General features: G+C 36.3%; 3 protein-coding genes across 4 annotated transcripts; 1 reads left to right on the plus strand and 2 right to left on the minus strand.

Annotated features, from left to right (window-relative positions):
• The first annotated feature begins 12603 nt into the window (after positions 1-12603).
• LOC126802032 (transcription factor MYC2) lies at positions 12604-14457 on the plus strand. The gene has a single exon (XM_050529558.1). It carries the CDS (start codon positions 12804-12806, stop codon positions 14268-14270), a length of 1467 nt encoding a protein of 488 aa, XP_050385515.1. The 5' UTR covers positions 12604-12803; the 3' UTR covers positions 14271-14457.
• A 1606-nt stretch (positions 14458-16063) lies between these two features.
• LOC126803677 (uncharacterized) lies at positions 16064-18019 on the minus strand. Its single transcript, XM_050531438.1, is given in 7 exon segments — positions 16064-16114; positions 16348-16484; positions 16487-16611; positions 16613-16684; positions 16686-16773; positions 16776-16955; positions 17842-18019. Coding segments are annotated over 7 exon segments (831 nt in total).
• LOC126801736 (GRF1-interacting factor 3-like) lies at positions 17741-21405 on the minus strand. 2 transcript variants are annotated; one of them, XM_050529184.1, is made up of 5 exons: positions 21276-21405; positions 20921-21050; positions 19051-19127; positions 18614-18704; positions 17741-18534 (listed from the first exon to the last, which is right to left on the minus strand). In XM_050529184.1, the coding sequence occupies exons 2-5, from the start codon at positions 21002-21004 to the stop codon at positions 18196-18198; spliced, it is 591 nt and encodes a 196-aa protein (XP_050385141.1). In that variant the 5' UTR covers positions 21005-21050; positions 21276-21405; the 3' UTR covers positions 17741-18195. The 2 variants fall into 2 exon arrangements, with proteins under 2 accessions (XP_050385141.1, XP_050385140.1); XM_050529183.1 differs by having other exon boundaries at positions 20921-21346.
• Between the last annotated feature and the right edge of the window lie 2068 nt (positions 21406-23473).

The following is a 23473-nucleotide window of genomic DNA, read 5'->3' on the forward strand; positions in this document are numbered from 1 at the left end:
AAACAATAAATAATTAGAATCATTATTTCAAATTAGCAAATTAAATATATAAAATAATTTATGGTTATAAAAATATGATTATATTATATTTTATTCACTTGTAATAAATGCATAAATATGCAAAATAGAAAAATTGTCAGAGTGTAAGCATAAAATTTTGGAAGATTTTGACATTTACTTATCCGTTTTAGAGAAATTTTGTCAAAACGGTTGGAAATGGTCTTAATACAAGATTTGGCTAGATGTACTAGCTAGATGAGACCAATAGAGTATTGTACTAGCTAGATAATACAATAATTTTTTTGATGTAATAGATAATACAATAATTGATGCTTGTACTTATGCATGATTTCTTCATTTAATTCCTGATCTAGCTAGCCAGCTTTATGTGTTGGGTAATCATGTCGCCAATAGAGTATTGTTTTTCTACATGATAAATGATAGGCACTTTTACTTTCGAAATTTACCCGAAATAAAAAACGGAATGAATAATATAAATTAGAAAACGGAATGAATAATGGAATTGTATGTGGAGATTTCATTTTCATTAAAATATTTTTAGTTATGATTGATGTTATTTACTTACAATAAGGAATTAGAAAGAAAAAAAATACTTTAATTACTAAAAAACTCTTGATCATTTTAATATGAGTTTAACGATAATTATTGGATTCTGTCTTTGAATTTAAGAATACGTTTCTTTTCTTATGGTATACTAATTATATGGAGGAAAATCTAATTAAAGATATACATTGTGATGTATATCATTTAAATTAAACCATCTAATATTTTGGGCATGAAAAATTAATATATGGTTGGGTAATTTTAGATTATTAAAATTATGTAAAGATATTTTATGCATAAAAAGTTTATTCCTGATGTTTCAATTCTAAACCCACCTCTCCGCTTTAATTTTTAAGTCCGGATTGTTAATGGTTCAATTTATGATGAGGAGATGAGACCCACACATGTTACAATTTCATTATATGTAAAGTAAAAGTTGGAATTCTCTAAATCCGGAATTAATCCCTCACTTTTCTATTTCATTCCCGTGAGTAGAGGTGGCAAATGAGCCCAAAAGCCCGAGCCCGGCACGGCCCGAGCCCGTTATCGTAATGGGCCTGGCCGAGATATTTTGGCCCATGGGTCCGACACGGCCCGAGCCCCTTTTTAGCTCGGCACGACCCGAGTACGATAAATTTATGAGCCGGCCCGTTAAACACATAATTTTATATTATTTATATCAATATTTAAACAATTATCATTATTAAACTTGAATATTATATTTTTTAAATTAAAATCTATTGATTATTTCATAATTTTAACTACAATATTTCACAAATATTATCAAAATAGTGAATAAACGTCATTATTTTGAGATACGTAATGTTTTAAAAATAAGATTATGAAATGTGTGTATATTATTTTATTTATTTTACTACTCTAAATAGTTATATAAAACAAATATTCAAAATACATAATATTTTTTATTTTGTGTCATATAATGTTAATGGGCCGGGCCGACCCATTTCTTGGCCCGGCACGAGCCCGAGCCCGGCCCGAAATGGGTTTGGACCGTCGACCGGACCAGACTTAATATTTAAACAAATGGCCCAACCCGAACACGGCACGAACACGGTTTTGACCCGTTTAAAATGGACCGGACCGGCCCGGCTTAGCTCGTTTGCCACCTCTACCTGTGAGCGTGCCCTATATTAGGGAAAGATGTTAGTTGCTAATGATAATTTGATTTACCAATGAAGAAATAGAACAAGCTATTCTTACACGCATCTGATGCAAGCTAATAGGTTTCCTTTACCAATGAATTTTAGGAGTTCGTAGTTACTTCATTGGCTTGTCCGTAATGCCGCTCAGGAAACTTTCTCAATTGAAGTTCAAATACAGCATTAATTCCCAATGGGACATAGTTCGTACTAGAAAGATCGAAGTGCAGAATGAACAAGACAGAAACAATGAAACGAATGCAATTCTCTGGCAATGTCAGGCTTTTATTTCTGTATATATAGTTAGCTGCCTATTAATTTCACACACACACACACACATATATACGCAGATCGAGTAGTTGAGATGGCAAGAGCAAAGAGTTGTGTCTGATCGTTAAAGAATTGCCCTCACATGTTCATTTGAAATCGCCAATTGTATGGGTGTCATAATTTAAGCTATGTGGGCTAGTTACCCTGATAATGTTGGCCATTGCAACTTGAATCGATCATAAATCAATGATCAAAATGCTGCTGGTGTGGTGTCTGCCGTAAAATTTCTACTGTGAGAAGCTTTGAATGCTGAGTCTGTATATGAAACTCAGACCAGAGAACGCCATAGCATGTTCACGTTGTGCTATTGGTAATGACTAATTATATATTAGAGATAGAATTGCTGCTGTATCAGTTATGCAGGTTTGCTGATATCTTAGCTGACCAGGTGTCTGTAAGAAGAATTGGCGAGATGGATCAATCCAAATCTGAACTGAGCTCAATCTAAGAGATCCAGCAGAAGATCAATTACACGTACTTGCTCAACACATTGATTGAGAAAGCTAGTCTTTCTTTTCTTTTTGGTAATTACATGCATACATTAACCAACAGAGGGAAAACCCTAGCTAAGAGCAAAGGTAGAAGTTCAGTTAAGAGAACGTACAAGATTGGAGAGCGGTAGTTGTAGACCAAATCAAGTAATCATACAATTAATGCAGTAAGCCAAAAACAAATTTTAACGAGCAAAACCCATCAAACTCGATCAATCAATTGGAAAGCTACTACATTCGAGATATATGCAGAAAAATAATAATCTGAAGACGAAATCTTTTGCCCAAATAAGGGAGACTCGATTCATGCAAGTAAGCCTCGACATGCTCCGTGTATTATTCAGTTTTCCTTCTCCCTGTAGCATCAAATTATTAAGTATCGATGGTTCTTGGATCAGTTGGATGAGCGAGTTTCTGTAACCTCTTGCAGACTATGGTCCTTTGTATAGAAAAATTAGATTGATGCTTTCTGTTCAAAAGATAGATGTCCAAGCGTGGTGACTGCGCAGTTTATGGTAAAGCTGCCTCGCTATTGATTGTCCTGGCCTAGGCAAAGATTGGATTCGGAAACTTCTGGTCATGTTATAATTTTCTTTTTGTTACAAATTCAGCTCATGTTCTCATTCTATTGGAATTGGAATCTCTTCAGTGTCCTTTTTGTTATGACGTTATGTTAGAAGGTATTAATTTAACTCATGACCCACTCATTTGTAATCATGTCCCCCCATAGTTAAATGTAACTCTGTAGGCTATCCCTTAATTTTTCTTCTTCTAATCTTTCTGGTAACACTTTTTCACTGACCTAATGTCTTCTAGATTTCATTCATTTTAGGGTATTTAGTTTTACACCCATTTTTGACACATACTTTTAAAATAAACCCACATATTATTTAATTTTATTTTTCTCTAAAATATTGTCAATTAAGCTTATATATTGTCTTTCGTTTAACAAGAATTACATAGGTTGCCACTATTTAAATCTGATTAATCAACTATAGTGAGTTAAATTCTCTTTTAAATACCTAATTGTAGATTGCACATTGACTCATTATTATTGCTAAAATTATAGAAATTCTGTTTGTAATTTTAACTTAAATTAAGATAAATAATGAATGTAATACTTATGTTTTGGTAATTTAAATTATCTATTTTAAAGGTTAAATTTTAAAGAGGAAACTTGAAAATTGGTAGGTTGTTATTTGCAGCACTAATTTTTCTATATTCATTCATCTCTTTATAGCCTAACATAAATGTAGAAGTTAACATTGTTAACCTAATTAATAGGTACGAGATAACCTAGTTAATATGTATCTCTTTTTAATTTCAACCTAAAGATTAGGAGCATTTTCTTGACATATGGAAATTTTATATTGTACATTTTATCGAGGAAAACATGCATATATATAATTTTAATGTACCTTGTTATTAGATTTTGTACTGTATATATATTACCTATGTTTCTCGTCCCAAAAAACAATATTATACATCTTACAGTAGATTTATGTTATAATATATCTAACATTAAGAAAAATATATATATCATTCAAGAACAAAAATGTGTACGTACCTCAAAATAAGAATTTCTCATATAATATTCGTTTTACTAGCTCTTGTTGCTTAAAAACAAGAATTGTGTAAACCTTTACAAAATTGGATAGATTAATGGAAAAACAACAACAAAGAGATACAAAAAACTTACAAAATTAAATAGCCTAGTAATGAGTATATATATAGATTGAAGTTAGTAATATGAATTTAAAACAATGAAACAATTATGGACGAAATTCATTAATTCCATATTCAAATGGATGTAAAAACCTAAAAGTAAGGAAATAATTTAATATAACTTTTTATGTATCAGAAAGGTATATCAAATATTTATAAAAAGAATAAATATTGATGATAAAAGATTTTGGGTATAGATTGAAAGAAAAATTGGGTGTTGATGTATTTTAAAGAGGGAACTTTAATATTGGGCTTATATCTAATTTTCTTTTCATTATTTTAACTGTGATCGACCTAGTGGCTCTATTTAAATCACGAAGGCAACCTAATTTGTACATCTCGGGTACTTTAATACCGTGGTCATGAAATCGTGGTATAATTAATTGGTCCTTATATATATAAGAAAGATATTTAACGTACATCTGCCCTCCTAACTTTGAGTGGGATCCAGTAGTTATAGACTAGTAAGAGTATTTTTAGCAATGTTAGCTACATTTTAGTTAAATTTTAATCAAAATAGCTTGAAAGACATTTTAACTAGTCAATTTAATAAGTTCACTTTATTTTAACTTTATTTGAATTCAAAGTATTCATTACACTTCAAAAATATTTTAAATTTATCTATAAATTATATATAATTCCCTACAGGGAATGTTTTAATTCAAATATTTTAACTTTAAGCTATCTCGCTAGATAAATTTGTTGATTGAGATAGCTTAAAGTTAAAACAGAGTTATAATAGAGAGTGATGCAACTACAAGTTTCGTAAAAAAAAAAACTAAACATGCTCTCTAAAATAGATTTAAAACTATAATAGATAGTATGCTGAATATGCTTTAATAAATGGATGAGATAGATTTAGGGTCGATCGCTAAATTTTGGTTTTGTAATTTGTAGTTTTGAACCTTTTTTTTTTGGCAGATTAACCTAACTTTCATTCATAAACATAATAAGTACAAACCCAATAATGAGCCACGATTACAACAACACCAAAATAGGAAAGGAAATGCATAAACCAACAAACAACCCCTAACAACATAAACCAAACAACAACCTCCAAAAGGAGGTTAAAGACTGAGGCCATGCCACCACCAACACTAGCCGAAACACCCCGTAGAGTGATCGTCATTTCTTGCCGTCTGGAAAATCCAGCCAAACAAAACACCAAGAACACGAGAGATCCCCATAGATCCAACTTCATAGTCCATAAAAGGATCTTCTGTCAGAGCCATGCAACCACCAAACAAAAAGATGCTTGATGGTATCGTAACCAAATAAAAGAAAAAAGGAAATCGGAGCTAAGGAATACCAGCCTTGGCAACGGTGATAAGACCCGATAAGATAAGCGACAACGCGCTTTTGCCATTGACCAGGTGAAGAGAGACAAGCTCTTTCACCACGACCAAAGAAAACAAAAAAAAAGAAGAGTGGAGGGAGAAAGTCGAGCAGAGCTAGTAAAAGCGTGTTGCGGCATAAGAAACATGGTTGATCGAGAGAGAGAGAGAGAGAGAGAGCCTAATACAGTATAAAAATTAAAAATTTGGGGGAAAATGAAGGGAAGAACATAAAACGGAAGAATGAAGGAAAAGAATAATCAGAGATGGGGAGGAAATGGACGGATAAGAGAGAGCTGATGAGATCTGAGAGGCTAGAAATTGAGGTTGGTTGGGGGAGAAGTTTAAGAAAAAGCTAGGAAAAACAACCAATAAACAAACAAGGGAAAGGAAATATGAGCCTCCCCCTTCTCTACAGCCAAAATCCAGACCAAAAGATCTAGATCTGTCCATAAAGGAAAGGGGGAGGCCGTTGGGTTCTTCTGTCGGCTAGGGAGAAAGGGAAAGGAGAAAACAAGTTTTTTTATGTAGTTTTGAACTTTTTGGGTTTAGATATCTAATGGTATGCGCCTTACTCTTTGTATTCAAATATGTAGTTGGACGATTTGATAGATGCAAAAGGACGACGTCGAACCATGTGTAAAAAGCTATATTTCAAAGCTTAGGTGGTCAACATTTGAAAGGAGTCTAGTAGGCCACTCACGGGTCTTAGCATGTTATTTTCTTACTCGACTCGATAGTGGTGGGAATGCAAAAACATCCTAAACCAGCTTCCCGATAGACCATATTTCCATTCCGTAGATTCATCTCATTCTCCAATCATCTACTCATTACCTGAAAATAAGATTATGTAGCATCATGAGTAACACAGACTCAGTAAGTACATAATACATTCTTATTATAATTTGGCTAATGAGAAATTCAAATATGAACAACCAAGTAAAATGTATCAAGAATCAAGTGTATTTGGTCACACGGATTCTTACTTATGCATATATATATATATCAGCATTAATATGTTAATCAAATTTGTGAATTTTCAAGAAAACTGGTAATTAATCACAAAGTCACATGTTAGGGTTCACTTTTACCCAAAATACGGATAAACCTCAGCATTCCGAAGCCAACACCAAAGTATGTATACTAAAAGTTAATTCTCCTATGAGTATAATAGTGCACTATCTGTAGGGACTACGGCCTAAGGCTAACTCATAAAACACAAATTATTTTACCAGTAATTCAGTTAAGCACGGGATAATACTAATCATCCGGCTTCACACTTCCAACTCAATAACATCAATAGAATATCACAAAGTTTAGTAATTAAGATAATATTTAAATACTATATATATATATATATAATCTTACACCAAGATATAGATATTTATCAACTCAATGTATGCATGAAATAAACAAGTTAATAAATTTGAAAGTAAATGTGCAAATTAAGTAAATCTATTTTAAATTAAAAGAAATTAGATAATATTAGTTAGTAGTTAAAATATTAGTAGTCATTTCTCCCATAATAATAAAATTATTTGTCCAAAGAAGCAATTGTCGTTCAAATAATAGTATCAAAGTTCGTCAACTTTCCATATCGATAACTCAATCAATTAAATTAGGCAAGTGAGGAGTCTATGTTCAAATATTTTTTGTAAGGAATCCAATAGGATAAGTCATACAATCCAGTTTAAAGTTATTGAGTCCAAAAAGTTCAAACACAGTAGCAGTGCAGAAACCGATCATCAAGTTATCATCTTAGACTTGTAACAAATTTTATCATTTCTTCTGAAACTTTCCAGATTAAAAGTAGATGTCTTATACTTTAATTTGATATAAAGTTTGTGGAAAATTGTTAAGAAATGAGTGAGATATGAGTTTTTAAAGTTGTGAGTGCTACAAAAGATTTTCAGTGAATTTATTAACTCTAACTTTGTTTAGCTATAACTTCTTCATTTCTAAACATTTTTGAGTGATTCAAAAGCCTAAATTGAATCATTTTTCACGAGGAATTTAATGCTATTGTCACCATGGATAAACTCAGATGTTATAAAATACAAAAATATAACTTTTACCAAAACATTGTATTTTCCATTTTATCCTTAGCTATGCATTTTGATAAATCTTAAAAGACAAACGATTATAAGGATGTAAGATGTACTTATCTTGAAGTTTCAGGGGTGAAAGAAAGGTTTTGATGTAGATCCAAAGTTGGAGTACTTTAGTAAATAGGAACTTGTTTAAGAGAGAAAGAGTGAAGGTTAGAATTTTAGCTTGAGAAACATTAGATAGTTGAGTTTTCTATCAACTAAGGGAACTCTAGACTTGCATGATTTTTTATTTTGAAGTGTGAAGAAAACTTGAGGAAGCTCACAACTATAAATAGGCCAAGAAGAAACACAAAAGTTCAATTCTCACATACCATTCTCAATAATTAATATGAAGTGATGACCTAGCTAGTTAGTGTGGTTATTGGCAAAGAAAAAAAAAGTATGATGGGGTAAAACATAAAAATAAATTAGCTAGGTTCAAAACATATTAGCATAAGGATTATATATATATATATATATATCTGTTTGTTATATCACATTTATGTGTTATTCTAAAAAGTAAAACAATTTAGTATATTCTTTTCATAAGGTTTTCAATATATTTGTACTATCTAACACTAATATAATGCATAAAAATAATACTATTAGTATTAGTCTTAAACTAGATTACAAAGTATCGAGTATACGCAAGAATATGAACTAACGTATTCAAATCGTAGTCGAATACTTACAAAAAGACCTCCATCATTGGTTTCTAAAGAGAAATATTAGAAGAAAAATTGAATTAATTCTAAGTTAATAAAACCTTATAATACTAAATAGTAAATACTAATTTTCGGAATATTACAGTAGCCCTCCCGTGGTTATAGATCGGAACAATTAGGGCTTTCCCCTTCGGAGTTAGATACTACTTACTTAGGCGATTAACCAGATGCAGCTCACTCAGATCTTGCTGTGCCTGAAAGCCGTATGAAAACTCAAATCGATGGAGGTCTCAACCTAACTTAATATGTTGATGGAACCCGAGTGGGAGTCGGAACCCCTTCGTTTTTATGTGGTATAGTCTCCCGCGTGGAGTTTTCTATCTAGGCCCTTGGAAGCATCTTCCAAAGGTTATTCCAACATGAATGAGATTAATCAGAAGGATAGTCAAAAAGTATTTGACTACGTTCATCTACTGTTGGTGCCGGTGTCATAACACGACCTACCTTTTAGATGGCACCAGCGAGATCCAGCTGAGGTAAGAAGCTTCATATCGCGACTGCTCCACTCCGCCGCGGTCTGATGAATTGAACTTCGTTGTCTTCCCGCGCGCGAAGCGAATGGGCGTTGTGATGCGGGTCAATTTCGGGGCGGGGGGCGAATAGAGACGAGAAGAATGATTCATTTGGATCGACGAGTCTTTTTTATCCCCAAAATTAAGAATCAATGGAATGTCTATCTATCCATGAATATCTAGGGGATCCCTTTATACATATAATTTTTTTTGATGTCATATCGCCTAGTTGTAGCCGCATATCAGCTGCGCTCAATATGCGGGATTTATGTTGGATCAAATCTTTCGCTTTGACGGAAACTTTTGGACCTAGCGAAAAGGACTTTAAGCCTTCGCGCAAGCAAGAACGAGAGAAGCAAGCAAAGTAGAAGTTTTGCCAGAAGCAAGACGAGGAAGCATAGCTGTCGTATAAGCCCCCGACCGACTGAAATACAATAGTCACAACCTACTTTGATTCAAAACTAAGGGCAAAGGGTCTAAAGGACAAGCAAACGGCTTTCTATCATATTCTATATAATCGGGGCATAGATATAACTGCAGGGACCCCTCTCTAAATGAAATGAGAGAAATTAAGGTGTGCAGACACGGGCATATCTAGGTTATAGCTTGGGGAGACTCAAGTCCCTCCTAAATTCTTGGAGAAAAAAAAATAGTAGTACTAATATATATGTGTGTGTGTGTGTGTGTGAAGCCTAGGGCACCCTAAATTCAACTCAAGCCCACCCAAAGTGTCTGAGACAGTTCGACACTCCCCACTCTCTCCAACTTAATTATCTCCATTCAATGTGAGCTCTCAAAAGAATGGATATCAAGTCCATGTGAGCTCTCCATTCTCTCTGTCATCTTACTCAATCTAATGTAAGTATTTCAATTGAATCAATTCAGATTTTACTCATGTAAGGTTAAAATTCGGGAGAAATCTAATAATTTACAATTGGGGAAATCTAATCTATATGGAAGATGAGTTTCTTGTTGATTGCATGGTTTTTCATATTGAAAAGGAATACGTAAATTCGATTGACAATGCAGTGGTGATTGATGATTTTGAGAATTTATCGAATCGAGAGTCAAATTTAGTTAATTTATACTTTTGTATTATATTTTAAAGGTAAGACTCATTATATATGTGTATCTTATTAATGAAGGATTATTTTTATTTATTTAATTAACAAATTCAAGTCTCTCATACTCTAAAACCTGAGTCTGGACACAAATACAAAAACAATAGCACTAAACCCTAGTACTAATATATATATATATATATATATATATATATATATATATATATATATATCTGTGTGTGTGTGAAGCCTAGGGCACCCCAAATTCAACTCAAGTCCACCCAAAGTGTTATGAGACAGTTCGACATTCCCAACTCTCTCCAATTTAATTCTCTCCATTTACTGTAAGCTCTCCATTTTCTCTGTCATCCTACTCAAATCTAATGTTAGTATTTCAATTGAACCAATTCAGATTTTACTCATGTAAGGTTAAAATTTGGGAGAAATCTAAAAATTTGCAATTGGGAAAATCTAAAATCTAGATGGAAGATGAGTTTCTTGTTGATTGCATGGTTTTTCATATTGAGAAGGAATACGTAAATTCGATTGACAATGCAGTGGTGATTGATGATTTTGAGAATTTATCGAATCGAGAGTCAAATTTAGTTAATTTATACTTTTTTATTATATTTTAATGATAAGACTCGTACGTAAATTCGATTGACAATGCAGTGGTGATTGATGATTTTGAGAATTTATCGAATCGAGAGTCAAATTTAGTTAATTTATACTTTTTTATTATATTTTAATGATAAGACTCGTAATATACGTGTATCTTATCAATGTAAGATTATTTTTATTTATTTAATTAACAAATTCAAGTCTCTCATACTCTAAAACCTGAGTCTGGACACAAATACAAAATCAATAGCACTAATACAACACGATTAGTTAAGACTAGCTGGCAACGCAACTTCAATCTGAGCATGTCGTTTTAATAGTTACAATGGTGAATCAATGATCCTTCTGCATCTAAACCTCCGACAGTGTAAACAATTAAAGCTAGCCCGAAACAGAAACAGGCTCCAGGAAAGGGAGACGAGCTGCAATATGCAGCGATACTAGCTCCAAGCTCCAAGCAAAAGCGCCACAAGGCAGAGACAGTTCCACAAGGGCTTATAAGGCCAAAATGAAGCAGGTGGAGCCGACATCATTCATTCAGCCTGTAGAGGAGGGTTTGATTGGAAGTTGGGGTCGGTGGAGTTGTAGGCAAAACCTTCGGAAGGAGGAAAATATGGTAGATTCTACTTTTTGGTCGTAAAAAAAAAACTAAATTGAAAAAACAATTTCGCTAGTTATTGGAATCCTCTTGATTTATTAAGTGACTATGCATCATAGTCTGTTCTTTAGACTGAGCTCGTAAGAGCATTTCCAATATTTGGACAAAAAAAAAAGTAAGAGCATTTCAATAGTAGCATTTATCAAATTGTTATATTTGACTGAAATTTTGGGTTTTACAAATTATTTAACAATATTACTCTAGTAATAATTGTTAAATGTAATGTTTGATTAAATTGTAGTTTGACACATGAAGCGAATATTTAGCTATTTATGTAGCGTTGGACGAATCAATTGACAAATTTAGCAAACATCAAATTTAGCAATCATTTAGTAATTCAGCTGGGGCTGTAATATACCTAAAAATTTGACAAATTGTTAGACAATTTCAAATTAGCATTTAGCAATATGGAGATGCTCTAACTTGGTAAAGTTTATATATATATATATATATAATTAAGGTTCAATATCCTTAAAGGCTTTATGGGTCTACGGACTAATGTGCGCTGATAGGTCAAGACAACACAAATTCTCTCTTTTAGTTATTAAGAATAAATTAAGATTTAAGTCTAATTATCGTTCGTGGTATTCGGATATGAGGCTAGAGATTCTCATAACAAGATTCTTACCAATTTGACCGCATGTGAGTGATTAATATGAAAAAGCTTATTATTGCTTCACCATTTCTAGTAGGGTGATTATATCGCATGCATGTACATTCGATACTCAACTGATGGTACTTCTATATATGTTAGTGATGGTTTGACGTTTGTGACATTTGATCCATCATTCATATCCAGTTGGTCCACTCAACTTGGCTGAATCGCTAATATGCTATATGTTCCCTCCTCCTAGTTCCAGACTTTCAGATCGAGAATGATCACTGCCCGACTAACCTAGACGCATGTTTCCTGTTTAAACCCCAATAAGGCAAGAGCGAACCCTCACATAAAGAGATCGAGGACCAACTCCAAGAATGCCAAGAACTGCACCAATTAACTACGTTAATCCGAAATTGGTCCTATAATTTCAGATATCTGCCTTTAATAAACTGTCAACAGTAACTCTGGATCAGTGGATAATTTTTCTAATGTTAGATTAATCCCAAGTTGAAGAACATGCGAAATTAATAACGTTTTCTATTTCGATTACAATAACTTTGATGTTACCCCACACAGGGATGTGATGTATAAATGGGCCTACAACCACTGAGGCTCATCGCTTTCCTTCACGTGCTTGTGGTGCCCAATAGTGAATAGTGGCTTCTCCTATTAGTTAATCAGCCTACAAATAACCCCTCGCTTTCTTTTTTTTCTACCCCAAATTCTCATTCAATTTCACCACCAAACTTTAACCCTACACTCCAAACCTCCCATGCATAATTGATAATCAACCTCCTAGACCTTCGCTTTTTCAGAGAATCAGAGTGTATATATATATATATGTATATATATATATATATATTCTGTTGTTTTTGTCCACTAAATCATCGCTCACTCTCTGATCTCTCACTTTTGAATCAAACTTCATACCATGGATGACCTAATCATCTCTCCTTCTTCATCTTCTTCCTTGGTGTCTCTCCCACATGAGCCAACCCTACAACAGAGGCTGCAGTTCATACTCCAAAGCCAGCCGGAGTTGTGGTCCTACGCCATTTTCTGGCAGGCTTCAAACGACGTCGAAAATAGCCGACTCCTTCTCGGTTGGGGAGACGGCCATTTTCAGGGCCCCAAGGACCCATCACCCGACCTCAACAACAGCCTCTCCTCCTCGGGGATAGAGCTCCATTCCGACAGAAGAAAAATCATCAAGGGCATACAGTCCATCCTCAACGACAACAGCAACAACAACTTGCATTTGGAGCTCGACATGGACAACTTCATGGCCCTAAACGGCGACGTCTCCAACGCCGAGTGGTTCTATGCCATGTCCTTGACCCGATCTTTCACCGTTGGGGACGGCTCTGTCCCCGGCAAGGCTTTTGGCTCCGGGTCCTTCGTCTGGCTGAGCGGGGCACACGAGCTTCAGTTCAACAGCTGTGAGAGAGCCAAAGAGGCCCAAATCCACGGGATCGAGACCTTGATCTGCATCCCGACATCCGACGGTGTTCTTGAAATGGGTTCCTCCGGTTTGGTCAGAGAGAACTGGGGGTTGATCCAGCAAGCGAAGTCCTTATTCGGGTCGGATCAGCCGTACCCGGAGACAAGACCGCTCGAGTTTATCAGCAGGAACTTCTCATTTGCCGACATCGGCATCATTGCCGGCGTGCAGGAAGAGGATCACAGCTCGTACAATGACGACAAGACACATGTTAAGGGTTATAACAAGAGGAAGAACAACGCAGCTCCGAACCCAAACCCGACAGACTTTGCTGATTCCGACTTTCAGCTGAAGAGAACACCGAAGAAAAGGGGCCGGAAACCCGGGGTGGGGAGAGACACGCCGCTGAACCACGTGGAAGCGGAGCGGCAGCGGCGGGAGAAGCTCAACCACCGGTTCTATGCGCTACGTGCGGTAGTCCCCAACGTGTCGAGAATGGACAAGGCGTCGCTGCTGTCCGATGCCGTGTCGTATATCAAGGACCTGAAAGTCAAGGTGGAAGAGCTGGAGTCGAAGCTGCAGAGGGAGTCGAAGAAAGTGAAAGTGGAAATGGCGGACAACCTGGACAACCAGAGCACCACCACCACCGCCTCCGTGGAGCAAACACAAACAGTAAGTCTGGATGATAACAACAACACCAACAATGGGTCGGGTCTTGAAATTGAGGTGAAGATAGTGGGCACGGACGCCATGATTAGGGTTCAATCGGAGAATGTGAACTACCCATCTGCGAGGTTGATGACGGCGATGCGTGACCTAGAGTTCCATATCCAACATGCGAGCTTGTCAAACATTAATGATCTTATGCTTCAAGATATTGTGGTGAAAGTTCCTGATAATATGAAAAGCGAAGAAGGTCTCAAGGCTGCTATACACGGAATATTAGATCAAAACTAAGCTTCATTTCTTAATTAATGGGTACGTATGGATATATAATCAATTCCAGTTCTCTTTTGTGTTGTTTTGTAAAATACTATGTAGAGCTCGATCTTCTAATATTATAGGTCGGAATGTGTTACGAAATATAATGTCTTCGCTAGGGTGTCGTCTAGATTCATAATATATTGTGTTTCATGTCCTTGAATCTTCTATGAAACAATTATGTATATTTTGTTCAAGTTGGTTAATTTCATGATCTGATTTATATGAAAGAGGTTAGTTCCAACTTAGCATGATCATATTTGTTGATCCAATTCGAATATATCAAACCTTGAATAGCCCAGCAGGTCTAATTCATGGTTGTGTTCTGTGTTCTTCATATATCAAACCTTGAATAGCCCAACGGCGTATTTCTGAGCTACACAGTAACCAAATGTGATGAAATACCATTAAATGATTGTGTTCCCCCTGTCAACGGCACAGTAGGAGAGAGGAAAAGACTGACGAACAATAATAGGTGAAGGTAATGATTTCAGCTCGAGCAGATATTTCTGCACGTTGCTAAATGAGACTGACATGTTTGATAGGAGAAATAAGATCGATGATGAAAGTGTGAAACCTAAAAAAGGCTGATCACTTGTCCGTGATTTTTCTTTCTTTTGTTCTTGGCCTAAAATATCCCAACGTGCTTGTTCTTCAGTGGACTAGAATGAAATCGAATATGGATTGTGTTAGGGTCTACACACGAGAGAGAATTCTGGGGACCCATCGCACCAGTGGGAGATGATAAAGAATTGAAGATGAACTATAACCACACTGCAAAAATGTGCTTAATAATCCTGAGAGGGTTTATATATATATATATATTATTGAGGGTTTGTTTTCAGTGATGAGCTAACCTACCATAAAAGGTTGACATAGGGTTAGATTATAAAGAAAATAAAATAAAAGCAGGGTACTGGGTGTGACACTGTGGTTTGATTCCTTGCGTAGAAAAATGAGGATGACATCAATAGATTATAAAAAAATAAAAACCAGGAAATAAACGTGCAAAGAGACACCACACAAACAGCAGTAGAACATGTCGGTATGTGGATTTCTTAACTTTTCTGGTCCCCAACCTTTTCGTGAGTTGCACTAATGTGGTAATGTTCAGCTGCCTGGAAATTTTTTGACACGTTAAGACGTACGGAAATTTCAGAGTCTATGAGTTTGAAACTTTGAATATCCATTGAATGATATTTGAACAAAAAAAATTCTCGATACCATTCAGAATTTCCAAGGTCGCTGAAAAATATGATACTAATGATAGTATTAAATAAGTTTGAACTTTTATAAGATCATCATCGTCAAACAAGCAAGCAAATTTTAAGTTTGAACTACGACGTTGTTTGATCTATCTTAACTGGGGTATATCGTATATGTAGTAATAAGTATACTCTAAGTTTGATACATGAAAGTTTACAACGATGACATTGCTCTTTTTGAAATTGAAAGCCATGATCCCTTTGTTGAATCATCGACAATCTAACAAAAATCAAACGAGAAATTGAGACTAAAATAAACCACATTTTAACGTACATGGAAATAATAGAAAGAACTTAAATTATTTTCCGATAGTAATAGAAAGAACTGAAATTCGAGTGACACAATTGGTGAACTCTATTGTCACCAACAAACGTGATTAGTGCCTGCACTATTGTACCAAATATTGTCTTATTATAACCACATATCAGGTGTTGGATTAGAATTACATAATGTCTCAATACAATTAAGTATGATGTACTTATTCATATGTTATATTTTATTTGTCACTTTTTTATGTGGTTTATCTCATCTTCACCAACGGTTCCAGTAGAAATCTACAAATACAGATTGAGGCTTCTCCAAAGTTACTGGCATATTTCGAATTCATAGCATACTATTTACATATAATATAAGAGAAATGTACCCAAAATGAACCCTATTTATATATTACAACTAGTTAAGTAGTAGGGTCCTTGATTCATAAGCCTAATATTTCTATTACAACTACTTGCAACTATACATTGACATAATACACTCCAATGTACATACATTCAACCTATTGAATGACTCAATGTTTCCCCTCAAGTTTAATTTTGAGCCCATAAAGCTTTGAAAATAAATTCACCGCACTTCTCACTCCTTTGTTATCATCCGCGGTAAAATAATCATGCCCGAAAAGCACCCCACCGGGTTTTAGAATCCGGTAACCCGGTTGATATCCGATCAAGCCGAATTAAAATCATAACCCGCATCCACTTCAATCAAATCACCAAAAATACCCCACTCACAAAACTTATTGAGCACCGACCCGGTTGAAAACGGTGTGGGTAAAACCGATTTTACGGGTCAAGTCGACCATGTGGATAGTGGATGCTGCAAGAAATGTACCCACTTGGATAATGGCCGGGCTTTACCTTTTCTATTTAAGTGCTAAAAACGGCGCCGTTTAGACCCAATCCTTTGACACGCTTGGCACGTAGGAGGTTTTTTGACGTGAGGACGAGTTGAAGACAAGGTCGAGAATGGTTTGGCGGACCAGTTGGGAAGGGACCGGGTCGACGCAGTGAGTTGTGAGCCGGAAATGGTTGAGTTGGGTTGGCAGGTTGGCCAGTTGGAGAAGGGAGGGGGATGAAGAAGAGGGCGGTGACGTCGGAGTTGGAGGAGAAGAGAGGTAGCCTGAGGTGTAGGTGAAGAAGAGGAGGAGGATGACATAGGCTACGGGTTTAGCTAGGTTCAGTAATGTTGTGTGTTTCTACTGGTCTTCTTTCATGATGGTTTTAGATAGCTAGCTAAAACTGTAGGGCAACAACGTACAGGCAACTGAGGCAACTAATAAGCTTTGGTCTGGTGAAGCTTAAGAGGAGGAAGAAGTCGCTCTTGTGTGTTTAGTAATGGATGGTGTACTGAAAAGTACCGGAAAACCAACGTTAATTAAGGACCTGGCCTTCATCAATTAATGTATTTGTGTACAGATATGTACTAACAGAGAGAGAGAGAGACCGTTGTTGACGTTTTGATTAGGATCGAAGCTTGGATTGATGGGACTGAAACTTCAACAATGGTGGTGTGTTGTATGAGTTGGACAAAAGGGCTTTTGGTTAGAGTAAGCTACGAGTGAATTTCGGGTTAGCTAATCTATCTGACCCTACTTTTCCCTCAAGAATTTAGACGTTACCACATGCTATGCGTTCTAATTAAATGGCCATCTAGTCCAGTATTGACATTAGTTTTCATCTGCAGAGGGCTTTTCCTTGTGCTTTTCTCATCGGTTTCTGACCTTTACTGTGAAAGAGAAGCTGAGAAGGCCAAGAAAGAGGCCATAATCGAATTCAATGCTGGTAATCGTTTTCTCATCGTTCTGTTTATCCTTTGGATCATGGAATTCAATAGTCTTCTCCCCAATGTAACTGTCAAAACCAACCACAAAACACATAGGCACAAGGTAGAGGAAACACTGAAAAAACGCTGATAATAAGAACTGATTGATCATTTAGGCCTCCAGTCATTTGCTAAAAAGAGTTGAAAGTTCATACAAATACAAACCAAAACCAAAACAAATTACCAGCAAAACTTGTAGCAAAATCAGAATTCATGGAGCATGCTGCATGCATATTGCCATATTGTAAGCTACAAATTGGCAGACATGAAGTACAGAACCTCGCATGCTTCCCACCTCTAACACTCTTGGACCTAATAGTCCTCTCATTGCTTGTTTCATCTGATTCCAGGATCCATTGCATTCCAAACAACTTACGACACAACTCACCTACCTAAGGCATCTAAAGGACCAGAGAACTTAAGCTTCTTTGCTCAAATCTATAAAGATCACTGAGCCTGTCAGCAGCTAGTTTAGGAAAGAAAACACCTACTATCAACACGCACATGTATCCATGTGGCTTTCTTCTGTAAGGCCACGTCACTTATCCTCTCCGTCACCACATCCGTGCCCACCAGCTGAGCTTCCCTGGCCATCACCACCTGTCCCAGCCTCTGGGTTGTCTTGCTTGCTTCCTCCATGGGTGCTCTCAGTATGATGCATTGAAGGCATGCCATTGGCCCCTCCAGGTCTCATTCCCATCTGGCCTTGCATGGCTTGTTGGTGTAACTGCTGCTGCACCTCATGCATTTGTTGTGCGCTATTGAACTGCATTTGCATCTTTTGAGGGAAAAGACCCTGTTGTTGAGCCATTGCTGCTGCAGCCTGAGGATGTTGCATGTAATATCCAGCTTGCTGCATCGCAGGATGCGGCGCCAGCTGTTGCAGGTAATGAAACATAGATGTAAAAAACATACAGAAATGATGAAATATAAAGCACTTTAGCACACTTCCTCACCTGGGCAGGCATTGTTGGTGCTTGAGGTTGTGGTTGCGCATCCGCAATTGCTGCTAGATACATGAGATTCTTCTGAAGCTGAGTTTGGTACCTAAATCATCAGAATAGGCAAAGTATCATATCAGTTGTGCCAACTGACAACAACAAAAAGTCAAAATATTTCACATTAATAATTCTAATATATAAACCAAGGACATTGAGGGGACATAAACATAAACTCCTAAGACTTTATCCACTCACAGATGCTACTACCTAACAAAAAAGGACTCCCAGCAACCCCATGGTCCCCAACAATAACAGTCGAGTGTCACTTAGAGGATCATATAACACTCGCCATAAAATTGGCAATACAAAAAAATTAGGCAAATCAAATATGTCCAACAGGTCAGACTTGTCATTCTAACTTAAATAAATCACTGGAGAGAGAGAGAGCTTACTGGGCACACTCAGCAATCTTTCCAAGGTTTTGATTGTCCAATATTGCTAGAATCAACTTTTTGTTCTCATCAAGGAACTGCAACATGAATTAAAGAGGCAATCACACTTGAATAACAAAATATTCACATTGCACATTAACTGTGTTCTTGATTATCAAGTTGGATACATAAATAATTACGCTAACTAAGCAACAGAAATTCTTAATCCAAATTGCAGCATCCACCAGTACCAAAATATCAACAAATTTGATGGAAGCAAAACTGACAAAAGTAAAATCATTGAGTCACGTAGTGAACAACAACCTGAAGAAAAAGCGGGATGGCCACAGATACTAAAATATAACAACGATTTAGTCTACAAGACTACTCTTCTATGACCGTAAACCCAAAACACTAAAATATCATGACAATACAAGATACTAAACCGCAAGTATATGAAGCTATTCTACCCTCAATCTACTTGAGGTGCACAAAAACTCTCGGAGAGGTACTAAGAATTCAAAGGAATCACAGGTTGAGATAGGGCTCTGTAAAAAAGGTTATAGCCTAGCAAAAAAACTATCTACCTTATTCATTACTTTAGGCAACTTTCTTTATAAACTTTTTTGGTACAGATGAAGTGTCCTACATGATTTACCGTGCAAACTTGTTAAGAAATCTATTTTCTAAGTCATGGACAACCCACTTCAAGAAAGCATTTGCCACTCTAAAAGTTTGAAAATAGAGGAACTTCCACCAAAATTCACAATAGCTAGCGATCGTTTATACCTTGGGTAGGAGTGTAGGTCTGTATCGGTCAAACTAGATGTTTATTTTAGCACTACATCCTATTTGAAATCATATCATTTCACTTTTGTAAAATACTGAGTTACATTCATGTTGTCTCATGAATGCTGTTGACAATGTGACCAGCATATATACCACTACGATCTCACGAAAATCTCAAAATGCCATGAGCTGACGGCTAACTTGGAGAAAGATCTTAAAGCCAACTGTATATCCTGAATGGTGATAAGATACCAAGCTTTGGATAGATAAAAATTAGATGTCTATCTGTTTAATGGTATCACAGTTGCTTGATAGGTTCTGCAAGCTATATGATAGATATCAGAAGTATATATGCACATATTCAAGACCTAAGTTTAGAGCACAAGCAATGAAGAGAAAGAAACTTGATGGTTCTCGAGAGTAACAAGTAAATTTAGAAGGCATTTCCAAAGGTACTTCATCTAAACTAGAAGAAAGATTTCCAAAGATAAAAAAAAAAAGTCGGTACTGTTTTTAAATCTACTACCTAACGAATAAATTACATCATGTTACTCATTCGAGCACCTTACATCATGTTACTCATTCGAGCACCTTCTTCATAATCCTCACCCCCATGCCGCATGCTTATGCTCACGTGTCTCCCAATTGTTATACACAAAATCACTAAGAATATATCACATGATTAAATATAACATTACATCCCCTGTTGAGCAGAGCTCACATTAAATTGTATATCACCCAAACAGATTAATAACATGGATCTCTGCTTGATTTCAGTTGACACATCTTAATCAAAGTTATAATCTTTTCAAATACAACTTCGGATCTCTTCCTGCCTTAAAATTAACCTTTTCAGCCAAAGGATTCTCTTTTCTATAAGAAGAACCCGACTTTGCAAAGTAAAACCAAATAATCAGCTCTTCCTTTATAGTTTTCTAACAAGTAGTAGTTATACTTCCTAATACAAAGCTAAACACATAATAATCTAACAAACCCAGAAGAGTAATTAGTTCTTAGAACCCATTAAATCCTTAAAAGAACCATAAAATCCATCACAGCCTCCCAAGAGATAATGATTGAGAGAAAAGAAAGAAGAGGGTACCTTCTGAATTTGCTCGGTGGTGATGTTGGTGGGTGGAAATGAAGGCATGCCGGTCATCATTTGCTGTGGCTGCTGCTGCTGCATCTTTTGGCCTTATCTTTGTTTGTTTTGGTTGCAGGAAACCCTAACCCTAATAATTGAGCCCCAAATTGAAAAGGAAAATAGAAGAGAAGAGAAGATATACCAATATGAGTTAGAAGCGCAAAGTATAAAGGAAGATGACAGATTTGGTCAGAGAAGGACAAGGAGGAGGTCTTCGTGTAGAGAAGATATACGAATATGAGTTAGAAGCGCAAAGTATAAAGGAAGATAACAGATTTGGTCAGAGAAGGATAAGGAGGAGGTCTTCGTGTACCTTATACAAGTTGGTGTTGAAGCAAGTGTGCGTGGGAAGTGGGAACAGAGATTTTTGAAAGCAGATTTAGAGCAAAGGGACGAGGTTTCTGGGGTTTTAAAGAGGGTGTATTTTGTATGGACCATTTCTTTATTTTTCTTAGAACTAATAATGAAAATCTCTCGACAGACCGGTTAAATTTTGAACTTCTTAAAAAAATTATTATTTTATTAAGAGCAAATTAGAAAAGAGGTTCTTATAAAAAAAAATCATTTTTCATACATGAAATTATAAAAACATCAATCGAGAGGTTTCTTCTAACCGGGGGAGTTAGATCATATCTCGCTATGAGACATACAGTTAGGACCTTCCTACCAAACAAAAAGCTAACCGAAATCACATAAGGTCTGGAAAGGGCTGTAAAGAATATAATTCATTCCCCTCTTTCTTCGTCTGTTCCGGAGATAGATATAGCCCTCTCGAAACCTAGCTGTTAGAGTTTCATTTTGGGGGGGGGGGGGGGGGGGGTAATAATAAACTGAATCCCCGAATGGGTACTTGAACCCTTCTCCTGCTGCGCTCGTCCTTTCTTCCTAGATGCTTTGAATATCCCTGTACCGTCGATTGCCTTTATTACCGGATTACTCTTTTTCTTTAGGCCCGCTGGCCAAGGTCGAGTTCTTCCCTTAGTGAGAATCTATATGGCTTTCTTCAAGTTTTGAAAATTAGAAAAAAGTCATTTTTAAAAACAGCTTAAAACGTAGCCCCAAATGTTCAGAAAATTTACGAACAATGCCACTCAAATAAACCGCACCTATAACCGTGAAACGCTATATTCTATTCTCTCTTAAAAACCCAAACTCAGACCTCTTCAAAACTCATTGTATTTATTTCAACAATTTTCTCTTCTTGAAGACGACTACAACGGCGACGACGACGACGGAGAAAACGTTGATGACGACGAGGACGAGGACGACGAAGTTACTAGGAATCCGAATTCAACGCGCCGACGCCATCGTTCTCAACGGCTAATTGTGAGTTTCAGGATTTCTCTCTCTCTCTCTCTCTCTCTTTCTCTCTCTCTCTCTCTTTTGCGCGCTCTCTCTGTCTTTCGCTATCGTTCGATGGGTTTGATTTGGTTGTTGTTGAACTCGATTTGAATTTGTTGATTTATCTGTTCTTCAGGACAAAAATGGCAAAAGGAGGAAGAAACAAGTCCAAAATCCATAATGATGATGATCAAGACTTTGACGAATGGAGGACCAAGCAGAAGCACGACCGCCAGCAAGGTATTAATCCTTGAATTTCAAGCTGTAGGTCTAACAGTAGATAAGCCTTGGCTAAACCTTTGAAATCTTAAGCCATAATGCATTTCAAAAAAAAACTTGTGACAGTAGCTGTGACAGTAGATGTCATAGGATGTGTCACATCTTAAGCTAAAACATCGGAAATCTTAATGCGAAAATGCATTTTAAAAAAAGTGTGACAGTAGCTGTGACAATAGGTGTGACAGAAGGTGTGACCGAAGGTGTGACAGTAGGTGAGACATATGTTGTGATAGTAGGTGTGACAGGAGGTGTGAAAGATTGTGTGACAATAGTTCTGGCTACATTTGTTAGTGGTAAAATGTTACTCAATTTTTCACTATGATTGATTGTATGTAGATTCAAAACGTAAAGTCCCACCAAGCAAGAAAAACACAACTCTCAAAAGGCGGAAAATCAGCAAGGAGGAAGTAAAAAGGAAGAGAAGGAGAGAAGAGTCCGAAGAGAGTGACGATGAAACACAAACAGACAATGAAACAAGTGCAGATGACACTGAGAATGACAGTAAGGATAGTCATGATGACAATTCCAACAGTGAAGATGAAAACGAAGACAATAGTGGTTGGAGTGACGATGACAATGACAATGATGACGACGATGATGATGACATTGACTGTGAAGATGATGATGAGAGCAGTAGCAGTAGCAGTGAGGAGGAGGAGATTCCTCGGAAGAAAAAAAGTACAAAAATGAAGGGGAGGAAGATTAAGGTGAAGGGAAGGGTGAAATAGAAGATTTCAGCACAAAAGAAATCCAAAACTAACAAGCCAAAAGAGAAAACCAGTAAAACGGCACCGAAAGCGAAAAAGAAGAGTAAAAAGGTAAATATTATTAATTAAGCTAAACTCTATGTAGAGTAGCAGTAGTATGTGTGATAGCATGTTTCACAGCTTG

Source organism: Argentina anserina, chromosome 7 (assembly GCF_933775445.1).
Source record: "Argentina anserina chromosome 7, drPotAnse1.1, whole genome shotgun sequence".
Classification (NCBI taxonomy): domain Eukaryota; kingdom Viridiplantae; phylum Streptophyta; class Magnoliopsida; order Rosales; family Rosaceae; genus Argentina; species Argentina anserina.